Source organism: Brienomyrus brachyistius, chromosome 14, assembly GCF_023856365.1.
Source record: "Brienomyrus brachyistius isolate T26 chromosome 14, BBRACH_0.4, whole genome shotgun sequence".
NCBI classification, from domain to species: Eukaryota; Metazoa; Chordata; class Actinopteri; order Osteoglossiformes; family Mormyridae; genus Brienomyrus; species Brienomyrus brachyistius.
The window spans coordinates 11,256,127-11,269,703 of NC_064546.1; the positions used below are offsets into that span (position 1 = coordinate 11,256,127).

The 13,577-nt window shown below is 44.5% G+C and overlaps 1 protein-coding gene across 12 annotated transcripts in view; it reads left to right on the forward strand.

Annotated features, from left to right (window-relative positions):
• Positions 1-13,577, forward strand: part of ush2a (Usher syndrome 2A (autosomal recessive, mild)) — a 190,504-nt gene that overhangs the window by 102,870 nt on the left and 74,057 nt on the right. For all 12 annotated transcript variants that reach the window (XR_007382187.1, XR_007382186.1, XM_048974032.1 and 9 more), the window contains 5 exons: positions 4,425-5,053; positions 8,016-8,344; positions 9,662-9,784; positions 10,289-10,452; positions 11,058-11,267. Coding sequence is in view for 10 of the 12 variants with exons in the window: in XM_048974032.1 (XP_048829989.1) it covers positions 4,425-5,053; positions 8,016-8,344; positions 9,662-9,784; positions 10,289-10,452; positions 11,058-11,267 (1,455 nt within the window). In the remaining 2 variants the exon portion in view is untranslated. The remainder of the gene's footprint in view (positions 1-4,424; positions 5,054-8,015; positions 8,345-9,661; positions 9,785-10,288; positions 10,453-11,057; positions 11,268-13,577) is intronic.

Below are 13,577 nucleotides of genomic sequence, written 5' to 3' on the forward strand. Positions count from 1 at the left end.
GATTTAGGGCAGACTGAATCTTTGCATTTCATTAATTTATAATGCCAGGATGAATTCCACATTCTAGAGAACTCCTTGAAAACTTTATTAGTTTTATCATTGGGAGGGTTCATTTCAAACAACTGCTTCAGGTGTAGTGAGTAATAAATACTATGTATGTTTAGCGCTTGTTTTTATTTTTTAATGAATGGATGTGAATCAACAAGATCATCCCTTAAAGAAAATCTTTAATATGCATTTTTGGATGTGGACCAACAGCGCAGAGCTTCATACTTACAGCAGTCTTATCTATAATATACCACAGCACTGACTATTTCTGAAATGTCTTATGTATTTTTTGTAACATTACCAAAATGGTAAGAATGTTATTTATTGAGCAGGATCATTGTTATGACAGTTTCTTTGATTCGTAGTTTAGCTAGCTCGCACCTCTTGGGCTGAAACGGAATTAGTATGTTAACGATAAATGATAAACGGTAACGTATGAACATTGTCCGGCCGAAATTTTAGTGCAAGTCTTCACTGTCAGCCAGAGCAGAGGGGTTAGTTATTATCTGTTTCTCTCTAGTTTCGCGTCCGAACCCCGGCATTTCCAGTTTACAGATTACCATTGTGTTATGCGCTGTGTGGGAAAGATAAAGGGTGGGTTGATTCCTTGCATTAAAGGTGTTCAGCCTCTGTAATTAATGATGAAACCCCTCCAGCCAAATTTTTAAAGGGCTCCTACATTTTTATTATTGGTATTACTTCTTTTTATCAAGCCGGATAAAAGTTAACACCCAAATAGCAACATGCTGTTGCAGAGCATGCGTCCAACTAATTTAAAGTAGTAATATAAAGCTATGAAAGCTAATTCCCTTTTTAGAATATTAATAAGGTCAGCTTGAGATAGATGCATAGGATACCTAGAACTGTCCCTCCGCATTTCCAGTAGGACTAAACCTCGAAAGTCATCATGGCATCAGTGCAGCCTGTACGGCCCGCAAATGAATGCCTTTGCCGTTCCCCCTCCCTTTGTGGCAGTCCTCCGCCTCGCCTTGTCACTTGATCGTGTTATTACTATGCTAACCAAATCCTTATAAATGTGATTTAAGGCTTGGCAGCCCGCGCTCTTGTTTTTCCTCGTGCCGCAGCGATTTATGGGCAGCCGGGAAAGGCGCGCCTTAAGTATTCCAAACGTCCCGGGATTACAGCTGTTGCCGGCCGCTGATTGAGGCCAGTCGGCGTTATCGCGCGACGTTCCCGCTCGCACCCCGAGAGCAGTAAAGCGTCAATAAAATACAAAGCACCTGCATCTTAAATGAAATTTCAATTGAAAAACTTAACAGCCCTTCAAATTGCAGAATTTAACACAGACCAGTAAAGCTTAAATAACACCTCGCCTCTACAGACCAAAAAAGAAAGTGTATGTGTGTGGGGGGGGGAGTGTATGCTGGGGGTTTCACACTCAAGGTGACTTGATTGTCTCGCGTGGTAAAATTATTTACAATTAAGGAATATCTCCAGAGAGCCGCGCGGGCATGCCATTGGACACCTATGTGGGCTGGTGTTTTGGGGCCTCTTTTGTATTCATGGGAGTCCCCCGAACCTTTGTGGTAATTGAATCAGTTAGAGTGCTGAGTGGAGCGAGCATAAAAACCTGTTAACCCAAAGGTCAGATCTGTGCATTGTTTATTTATCAGGAGATGGAGGGGGGATAATCGCAGGCCCCGTTACAGCAGCAGTTAAAAATAAATAAATAAGAATCACCCGTAACAATAACAGGAAGTAGATAAATGAGCACATCTGGGCCAGAATCATAAACAGAGGCAGTCTGTATTACCACATTTTTTTAATTAAAATATTATTTTCTGTTTCAGATATTTCTACCTAATGTGTACTGTGCATGCATTCTTATCTACGGTTAAGTACCGTAATTAATATTTAAAATGGCTTTATTTTCCGTTCTTTTTATGATGCTCAATTTTTAGCATCAGAGAGGGTGTTTATGAATGCAGATTGCTCCTATCGTTGCCCATCAGCACAAAATGAGTCGTCCGTCGTATGGCTAACTGCTTCGCTAGTGTTATGCGAGCCGGCTGCGCCGACAGCGATAGCTTCCGGGATCCCTGACCTCCACAAGCTCCTGTAAATCGCGGCACCCTGCGCGTTATACCTTCATCAGGATTCATTTTGTGGTCCACGCATGGCTTGGAAGAAATGACAAGACACCAATATTTCTGAACATCTCACGGTGTGCCTGACAACTCGCCGAAATTGAAATGTGTTTTAAACCGAGTACATAAACCAGCCACAGTCACAATGTGTGCAAGCCTTCATTTGTAGGCATGTTGCAGTATGTAGTATATTGTATAGTCCCTGTAAGGATAGTATGCTGTGTAGTCAATGTATATATGTTAGTTTGGCATGGTATATTGTTTAGTAAATGTGTGAATGTAGCACCCTGGGGTTCAGGGAGACTATATTTCATCCTGGAATGTATATGTGTATATTGATGGACTGACAGTAAAAACATCTTGAACTTTGAGTCTGGATTATGGAATTTAGGTTAGCACCATATTCTCCTATACTGTCAGTACAACTTCACAGGAGGCTGCAGTATTTTTCTTTTATTTTACTGCCCCTGCAATGCGTTACATGCACATACTTAGCTAAACAGCTACAGCAGCCCTGCTCGCATTTCTTTTTCCTTAGTCTTCTGGAAAATTAGCGGTGTGTTATGTGGTTATCAGAGGCAAATGAGATGGTATGGAAAGGGGGCTACCCCATGAGAGGCTGTTTTAATCTGGGCCATCTGGGGGATACATCAGCCGCCCAGCACGCTGGAGAGCCAGTCACCTTGATCCGGATGCCCTTGCCGGCAAGCCATTACCGCGGTACAGTGGGATGTAAATGGAGGAGGAAAACATTACCTTCAAATGAGCTTTCGTGGGGAAGAAATATCAATCAGGCATGAGAAGCAAGAGAGAAGACACACGAGGGCATGGGAAGATGCTACCAGCAGAGGAAGTTTGTATCAGAAGGTCTCGCTCAAGTGTAAAACGAGGACATCAAACTAGACAGTGGCCAATCAGGCTGAAAGGGGGGCGTGTTTTTAGGCGAATCCTGTGAAGTTGTGTTTGCATGATCACGTGTTCAGTGGATACATCTGTGTTTTTTTAGTCTTCGCAACTTTTAGCTCAAGTTGAGCTCATTTTCTCCATAGATTCATGGCATGTTTCCCTCAAGAGATATAAAGATGCGGTTAATGATTCTGTAGTCATTCTTTTTTGGGTGCGTGGGGGGGTAATTCTTAAAAAGAAATATAGTGGAAACAGGTTAAAGTTTAACATTCAGGGAAGCTTTAGTCACCTGCCGGGGGGGGGGGGGGGGTGACTTCCAAGTGGGGTGTTGATGGGGGGGGCTTCCACTGTCACAACACAAATAGAAGCTTCCAAACATAAGAGCCAGGGAGGTGCCTTGCAGCTCGTTACAGGGTTAGGCTCCCAGGGGAACCTGCTGGGCTGATATGTGCCCTGTACAGGATGCCCGGCCCGTACTGGGGGGCCACACGGCCGCTGCGTGTGCAATTAGGAAAATGCCCCCAGCTGTCAGATCCCGCATGTCTGTGAAGAATTCTCTGGGCCTGGACACCACCACGGGTGTTGTAACCACTCAGAGAAAATGACCAGTCACAAACTTAAGTGATTACAATTTTTCTTTCCGTTCGGTGCAATCTCCTCAAAGCGCACTGTTCCCAGTAGCTGATATCCTCTGCCGTAAGCCCCCCCCCCCCCCCCCATCCCCCTTGAATAAATCCATAAATATAATTTCGTATTTGCCTACATTGTGGCCCTGGGCCCTCGTCCTCTTTCATAAATGAGCTGATTTGCACATCTTCTTCTTTACATTTTAATCCGTGAAGTAAGGGGTGGCAAAAGTAGTGTTTGTCCTTGTGAGGTCTTTTCTTTTTTTTACGTACCTTTAGTCAAATGAAATCCTGTCAGCCAATGAGGTCCTTGTACCTGCTGACCACACAGAATCTAAATAATTTTTCACTTAAGGCGTAACATGTATAACATCAGTGCCAGTCTTTTGTAATCATAAAATTAGTTCCTTTTTTGGATTTATTGCTAACAGTTGCTATTATGTATGTATTATATTTCAAATACTAGATGTAATATATGTATTGCAGTACCTGTATAATAATAGTAGTATAGCTAAGCTACAATCAAGGCATTATTCTGTGGTTGTTAAGTGTACTTTAATCTGGTTTTTTGTTTTCTTTGCCGCTTCCATTTTTAGATTGAGCCAGTCCACCTGAGTGTCCCTATTAAATCAGTTGTTACGTCGTGTCATTGTGACATAGTGTCATTGTGACATAGTGTCATTGTGCCAAACACCATTAATTGCCTCTGTATGGTTTTCTTGTCTTCCTCCCACAGGTCCCGGGCCTGTCAGTGCCCTCGCGGTGTCCGGCATCCAATCGCGCACCGCCACTGTCTCCTGGCAGCCTCCGTCCCGAACCAATGGTGTCATCACCAAGTACAAAGTTTACGCCAACTCCCAGCTCCAAGCCATCGTCCCCAGCAGCAGCACGAGCTACACCATCTTCCCACTGGAGCCGTACATGGAGTACACCTTCCGGGTGGAGGCGTGCAGCGAAGCAGGTTGCTCCCCCGCTGCTCCCACGAAAAGACTTCGCACAGCCCCGGCGCCCCCTGAGGACATACCGCCCCCCAGGCTCTTCTCGGACACGCCCACCTCCGTTCTGCTGTCCTGGGAGCGGCCGCAGCGGCCTAATGGCGAGCTGGAGCAATATGTGGTGGAGCGGCGGCTGAGCGGTGACCAGGAGGTGTCCGCCGTGGCCACGGTGCCGGCTGACCGCCCCCTCAGCTTTCTGGACAACTCGGGCACCCTGAGTCCCTGGACCAGCTACGAGTACCGTGTGGTGGCCAGTACATCGCAGGGGGGCTCCAACAGCAGTACCTGGAGCCAGGTCACCACCAGGCCCTCTAGGCCTGCGGGCCTGCAGGCCCCCAAAGCCCTGGTTCTGGGCCCCGACTCCATCCAGGTGGGTCGCAGTGACCCTGATCACAAGTCTCCTATGCCAATGTTAGCTGGCCCGGCCATCCTCCGCTCTGTTCACCTTGAGCACTTGAGAACAACGCATTCATGTATATCAATGAAATTTCTGGCTCCTCTTATCCCGCCAAAAAAATACAAAAGCGACACTGTCACCATTTATCAGGGCCGCTGTAAATATTAACAGCGTGCAGGTCATGGTGCCCAGCTCGAGACTCGCTGGGATCTTTTGACGCATCTGTCTGTAGTGTCTATCTATCTATTCCAATTAATTAAAATTGGTCCCGGACAACTGGCTATTTTTCGGCCCGTTTATACGCTTAAAACTCAAGGTCTCCTTGAGGAAGGAGACATTATGACCCTTTCGTGGTTTAACTCCACTCATGTCTGCCATTTAATAAATGGGGCGATACGACAATGATGTCCAAATGAGGGGATACCTCAGCACGGTCCGCCCCTGTATATTAATGCCAAGCGGCGTATGAAAAATGTAACTCTCATCATTTGGATGACATTGTTTCTGTGACTGCTTCCCGCTCCTGGGCCGATCTGCTCCCAGGTTCAGCCAATTAGGTCTTGTCAATAGAGCGGCAGTAACTCCCGGCAAATTTGACCTTGGCGTCACCGCGGCCACTGTCGCTGAGGTCCATTTACATTTCACCGATGGAATGTTTGCGCCTTCAGCCCATAGCTCTTGCTCAACCGTATTCGTAATACTGCCACACAGAGGCAAAACACCGCAACAGCTCATTTGGTTTTTGAAATCGGACCTCTTAGGCTCTTGTTTTGTCTTGTGACAGAATATCTCAACAAATCGTTTACCTGCTCACTACATGTGATAGGTCACAGTCAAAAAACACTAAAGCCCTTTTTCTCCGTTTCAGTGCCAGTATGGCTGCTGTTCTTTTGCCTTTGTGGGACAGAAAAGTGTAGAGTGAGCTTGTGATTCTGGGCCGAAGTTAGTGAGCAGGATGTTTCACACTCCTTTTTGTGGTCTGCTGTTACCTTTAAGGAAGTTTCTTTATTATCATTATTTTTAAAAAGCCAAACTCCCGCCAAGCTGATATCGCCTTTTCGTAGGCGCATAAATCCTCTTTCAGCAAACACCCTGGTTATTCTCCTAATTCAGTCGAAGCTTCACTCGAGAGAGCGGGAGCCGGCAGTGTTTTGGCTTGTATACAAGTTTGATTCAAGGGAAATTAATGTAACCAAACAGGCTTTGCGGCTTAGGAGCGTCTCTGTATAAATACACCCAACTGCACGTCTCCTTTGCAGAGCTGTACCGGTGCCAGAGACGTTGGCAGAAATGCTTACGACTTCAAACAAAAGGCGGCATTTACATAAACTCCCCTGAATAATTCATTCGTCTAACCCCAGGTTTAGTTTTTTAAACCATTATTACTTCATTAATGTGTTAACTGCTACAATTTACAGGGATAACTGGATGAGAATGGCTACACTTGTAAGACCCTGTAACAAAAATGATTTGCATATGCCAGTTTGGCTTTCCTTTGCTGCTGGCTGATTGGACGACTCACTGCCGTTTCGGTCCTCTGTGAAACATGTATGTTCTTTTTATGTGCAAGAAATTGAAAATCAACCGAAGTTTTTTTTTTATTGTCGCTTGTGTTTCGAGGGAACAGTGCGATTCATATGCCATGGTTGCAGAGTTGGGGACAGGTGCATGGGAGGATAAGTAGGCAAAAAACCTGTACGATCCAGGACAAACAGCAGTGTGATAAGAGAAGAGAATGCAAGACGAAAGATGGTGCAATATGGGGAGGGAAACCGTAAAATATGCAATAAATGCAATAAATAATTTCTTCAGTTTGAAAAACAGATGTATTCTTCCTGTCAACAGCTTTATTATTGTCGTTTTTTTTTAGCACACCAGTTATTTTTTAAAAATATATAGTTTGCTTTTTCTTTTGACTGGGTTGCAGATACGGAAGATGGATGGTTGCTTTTGTTTATATATTGCTTTACTCAACCTAGCATATTCTGCAATATGTTTTTCTTTTTAAATAAATGACACATTAATTAAATAAGTGCATTTCCATCAGAATTACCAAGAATTAATTGCTTACATTAATTAATTGTAATTATCTTACATGTATAATTTTATAATGTTATATATTCTTAGTAATTTTGTGGATGGGGAAAATATCCATTCATCAATCTTCTAGCCAAATATCCAGTTTACGTCGTGTGCATTCTGTGGGCCGAATATTGATATTATTTAAATAAGGCCTGCAGAAAGTTACTGTATATTCTGTACACATAATTTCCAATATTAAAATATAAATTCTATGCATTTTTCCACACTCCGCATCTTCATAATAACATCTCCATACTGGACCATCTAAAGATTACATCACTGCATTCTGAATGACACTCGTGAGCCCCGTCACTTTCTCAGAGGAGCTATCGGCCTGTGGAGGGCGATACCGCAATGAGATTTCTGGCGACATGGGGCTTTCCTGCCCCAGGTAATTAGATGAGCACATTTCATCCCTGAGAAATTTGCTGCTTGGCTGTTTCATTTGGTTTTCCTTCTCCCATTGAGTTAAAAGAAAATAATAAGTGAGGCATTAAAACATCTCGCCCTGTCCTGAAACGAATGCAGAGATGTCATTTAGCTGTGCGGTTCTGTGACATTTTCATTATTTTAACCAAAACTCCTGCACTCTTACCCCTGCGTTAAATGAAATGAAAGGCATATTTTGTTTCAGGTCAAAGTCGGGTTCATTACTTGATCAGGCGGTTTCACTTCCTGGAGCTCATTGATTTAAAAGCCTCTAGCGTTGTACTTGGGCCCCCCCGAGTCGGGATTGGCCCCTGAACTGGTGCAGTGGCTGGAAGGGAGTTCCTGCATCTCTGCTCTTATGTAGATCAGGCGGCATAGGGAGTAGGATGTCAAAGAGGATGACGTTTTGTGTGTCTCACCGCAGGTCTCCTGGAGCACCCCCCTCATCTCTAACGGTAACATCGAGAGCTACGAGATCCGTCTGTTGGACCGGCGAGTCCCCCATACCAACACGTCCAGCCTCGTGTGCACCGTCGCTGACCTGCTCCCTTACACCAACTACAGTGTCACCGTCCTCGCCTGCTCTGGAGGGGGGGGGCACGTCGGCGGGTGCACCGAAAGCCCGGCCTCCCACGTGACCACACCCCCCGCGGCCCCAGGGGGTCTGGGGCGGCTGTCGGTCACCGTGGTCAGCGAGTCCCTGCTGGTGGCGTCCTGGCCGCCGCCCACCAGACCAAACGGACCCAACGTGAGGTAGGCTGATGCGGCGCCTTTTCACACACGCGAGGCACACGGCAGCTGCCATGACGCCTCGGGGTTCATGCACGGCCGTCACGTTATCGACCAAGTGTCATCACAGCGCTGTCATACTACAGTCACCCCTGTTTGTCCTCTAGACACAAAGTACCCAAGAGGCAGTGTCTGCCACAGCACTTCCTGAAGGACTGTGGGCATCTAATAGATGTTACATTGCCACTGAGAAATTATTTGTCTATTTATTGTTACTTTTTAGCTATTTATTCTACCCCTTTGTGCTGCTGCTGACTTACTTCTTGTTTGCATACTTACACTGCACTATGTGTATAAACTCTTGTGGCCAGCCCCCCTCCTTTTTGCACTGTCCTCTGTTTTGTACTTAAAGTTCTGTGACCCCCCCCCCTATCAGAGTTGTTTCTGTGTTACACTGTGGTCCTGGAGGAACTTTATTTTCTGCCACTATATACCTATATATGGATTGTATGATAATAACTTACACTTGATTCAGATGTACTTCAAATGAAATGGTGTTAACAAAATAAGTGAACCTCTTCTGACCCTATATTTAATTTCCATGAGGTTCTATGTGGCCATATAGTGTACAGTATTTATTTTATTATGCTTACTGATTCTTTAAATAATGGACATTGTCCTTATCGAGACATCTGTTATCCGTATTTGATAATTAAAAAAGATGTTATTTTAATTCACTGCACCTGTTCGTGCATCAAATTACTAATTGCAGAAAAATGCTTTCTACTCACAAAAAAATTACAAAAAGAGTTGCTTCATTGTTGAGTAAATGGTTAAAAGGAGCTTTTGGCTTATTACACTCTATAAAACATTTTCTTAATTTTTTTTCCACAACTTGCTTTTTGCAAGTTGCTTTATTTTAAGGTTTCTCTGAAAGCAAGTTTTTTAGTAAAATGAAAATTTAAATCCCTCCCCCTTTTTTTGAATTTCTGCTTTCGAACATCTGAGTATTTGAAAATACAAAACAAATGTGATGTCACCACATTGTTAGCTGCCTGTAAACTCGTTTTGTAGCCGATTAAGCCGTAAACAGTGGCCCGTGTTCGGTCCGGATTATTAAAATTCATGAATACTTTTGGTGGCGGGTATGTTTGTTTAACTAGGCTTATAAACCTCACATTAAGCCGGGCTCCTCTGATTACAAACGAAATTAGCATTATTTTTCAAAGCGGGGGGTGGGGGGGAGGGCTCAAAAAAAAAAAAAAAAGAGTTAAGGAAACTGGCAGGAGAATTGCTTTGGCAAACCGGCTTTGATTATCCCTGTGTTTTTACTACCCTCAGATACGAGCTGCTGAGACGGAAAAGCCAGCAGCCCCTGGCTTCTCTTCCCCCTGAAGATTTGAATCGCTGGTACAATGTTTACGCAGGAGCCAAATTGTTTCATGAAGATAAAGGCCTTAGCAGGTGAGATTACTGAAATTAGCTTTAAAGCAAACTCCGCCCGTGTGTACAGAACTGTTTTGCGCACTGATGCCATCTTTTAATGCTGTTCAAAGATACATTAAGCAAATATTCAGGAATTAAATTGTTTTCTGCTAATCTTCCTCTGGTGCTCATCATATATTCCAGACCTGCAGAAACTCTCCATCCAGGATGCTTGTTCTGTCATCCAAATTCAGTTATATATATTTTTTTCCACCTTTATTTCTTTCTTCAAAGAGTGACTTCAAAGTGTATCCGTGTATGTAGATCCTAATGGTATTCAAAATTATGGTTTAATAAGTTGCTGTGGTCATTCGGAATTAAACCCAGGACCCAAGGATCCACAAAGCAAACCCAGCGTGGGTTCTGATACACGACCAGAAGCGCTCGTGCTCTCGCGTGGCACTCGGATTGGTCCCGATCATTCGCGGTGATTTTGAATGCCGGGTTTGTTTCTCCATTGTAACTTTCTCATCTGAACCTCAGGTTCACGACATACCAGTACAAGCTGCTGGTGCACAATGACGCTGGCTTCACCACCGGGGAACCCGTTACGGCCACCACCATGGCAGGGGTCCCCTTTGTTCCTACCAGCGTTTCTGTGCAGGCCCTCAACCACACTGCTGTAGAGGTCAACTGGACAACTCCGTGTAAGACCTACTTATCTGGGTTTTCAGGGTTACTTCTGATTTAAGTCACATGCCTAAATATAAGGTAAAAATCGGGGAGTGGATGTATGTATCCATCTGTCTTCCCTACCCACTGGTACAAGGTCATAGGAAATACAGACAGCAAGTCAGGGGACGTCCTAATCCATCACAGGGATCATACCTGCTTATTATTTATTTAGCAGATTCTTTTATCCAAAGAGGTGTACTTTTTTTAAAAAAAGAAAATGTAGTCAGACAATTTCAATGTGTAATTGGAGGCTAAGGGCATTTCTGAAGGGCCCAATGGTAAAATCACTCTGCAAACTCTGGGATTTGAGCCAGCAACCTTCTGATCACGGGAACAGTGGCCTACCCACTGAGCCACACACTTCAAACACTTTGGAGTCGCCATTTCTCCAAGCCACATGTTTTTGGACCTAGTCAAGATATCTGTGTAAACGGAGAGAACAAACTAATTCCACAAATGCAGAATCGAGTGCACAGTCCTGGAAGTGTGAGGCTGCGGTTCTAACCATATGCAGCCATATCTCCTGTTCTCAGGGACATTGTTTCATTTCCTCTTTTTGGCCTCCTTTACCCACTAGCTCTTCAGGACTTACAAGGAGAAGTGGAGCTGTACACACTGTGGATCAACTCCTCCCAGCTCACCCGCTCGGTCTCTTTCCCCCCCGGCTCCTTCTCTGCTGTGGTGGGAGAGCTGCAGCCCAACACCGAGTACCACCTCTCCCTTCATGTCTCCAACGGGGCCCATGTCATCGCCGGGCCTGCAGCCTCTTGCAGAACCGCCGACGGAGGTGAGGCCCAGAATGGCGGACAGCCCCGATTCTCTCCCCTTGTTAATGTCGACTTGGCGTTATCTGAGGCTGGGAACAGTCAAGCTATAATAATGACATTCGCTGCGTTTAAAATTATTGGGGGGAGGATTTGATGCTAAATAGCTTAAGTGAGCCACGTCGTCAAGTGCTGGATCAATACAAGGTCCCAGCGATACACAGGCAGTCTGCTCTAATGGATATATTAGCAAAGTCACACTCAACCTCCCTCTCGCCTCTGCCCAGTCCCGTAATACAGTGAGTTTGCATCCCTCCCAATAAATCACACATTAAACATGCTGATTATATTTTATCGATCCGTGGGTCTTGTTAGACAGAAAGGGGGTCACGAAACCTTCAAAGGCACACGTGTAGAGGAATACGAACGCTAATGTTCAACTGACGTTGGATTCCCTGGTTTGAAATAAAGCCCATAAAACATGCGAATGCCACCTAGTCAGATTATAATCATACAGTATCTTTGTCATACATGTATGGATCTTCTGCTTGCATGTGAGACACTTCATATTTTACTGAAGGTGCAAAGTTTTCTTCTGTGTTTCTGCATGAGTCCTTAAGTCAGTTGTGAAAAAAACAAAAAGAATTATAGTAGGCAAAAAAATAAAAAGATGTATGCCCTCTCCTTGTTTAGCAAGTGAGTTATGTCCATTAACCAGGTCATTGAGCGAAATGGTTGCTAAATGAAAATCATGGTAGCCTAGACTGTGACTGCGCTTCGTGCTGCAAAGGTCTGGTTGCTGCCATATCATTCAGGTAAAGCTCTCTAACAGTTATGCCAGCATTACTTTCACTCCAGCATGCATTGTTTTGTCCGGTGTACAGAATTTGGTCGTAAGTCTTTGTAAATTTTGAGGAACATTGAAATTATAAAGCTTTTTGTCGTATTTGCAAATTCTCTCGAACCAAGGTAGGCACTAAACAAGGAGAAGGGTGAATGTTTTCAGTTGCTGACTGTATACTCTGCTGCGTAACATATGCTACATACATTTTTGGTTGATGATAAACCTTTAATAAAGCTTTAATTAATAATGGACCTTTGTTGTACTAGGTAAATTATTATTTTGGTTTGAAACTAATGATTTGCATGATATGCATACATGTGTTGTGTGTGTTTCCTGTTCTTGTATATTAATGTGGTTTACATTTACAAATCATGAAGATGGTACAAAAGTCAGCTAAAAATGGCTTCTGGACACCTGCCTGAAATTCTGCGACCTACAGTCAGGGGTCCCGAGAGCCTTAGTAAATTAGCCATGGCTTTTATTTACGATGCTCAATATGGCGTCAAGGTAGTGTTACCAGCCACAACAAGGAAGACAGGGAAGTCAAGCTGTTCCTCTAAAAATACACCGAAGCGAAGGTCCGGGCTATTTACAGCAGCCACCATGGCATCTGTTTGTCCCGACACCCGGCGAGACAGATATTAAGAGACCAAAATGTCTGGGCAGAACTGCATGCCAGCCCAGTATCAGTTTTGGCTAATGGAAGATGAGAAATCTGAATTGGCTCCTTTCTTGCCCTACCTGAGCGTGTATTTCTGTTCCAGGGTTGGAATCAGAAGGAGGTCTGTTCCAAAGACACTTTCCCTGCAGAGGCACGCATCGATTCCCCCTGCGCCTCAGTCGCTGTCTGAAAGATCGGGGCTAAGATTTCCCTTTTTCAAAAATTTTGATGGGTGCCTTGACCTCTGTGGCACGATCAATAGTCATTACGGGCCCCCATCCCCAGTGATGGCACAGATGGGGCCGATAGCGGCAGCCTGGACTGTGTTAAGCACCCCTGTGTTCGCCGGGCCTAATGTCTCTGCACTCTTTTTATATACTTTTGTCCCCGAAGGTCTTGGTGCTGTGCAGTTAACATTTGGTGGTCAGAGTGCTGTGCATTCCTACTTCACCTAATCTTAGCATAATAAAAACCGCATTTAAAAAACGTTAGGAAATCGCCACTGCCTAAATAAAGGTTACGGGTCGTTTGACAAAGTGCGATTTCATTATTTTCGCAGCCTAAAGGGCAGCTCAATTTAACGGCTGCATTTGAACCTAAAGAATACTGTACAGCAATCCATAATGCGGGTGCTAATTTAAAACAGCCAGCCATGGGCTAAATATGCTGTGTTCCGCGTGATTTAGTGTATATATGGTACGTACCAAGCAGGGTTGTGGCCTTACTGTGCTAGGGTTGTTGGGTCAGATCCTGCTCCCACCCTCTCAGAGTGTTGGGAGTTTGCACATTCTCCCCGTGCTCTTACGAGTTTCCTCTAGGAACTCTCGT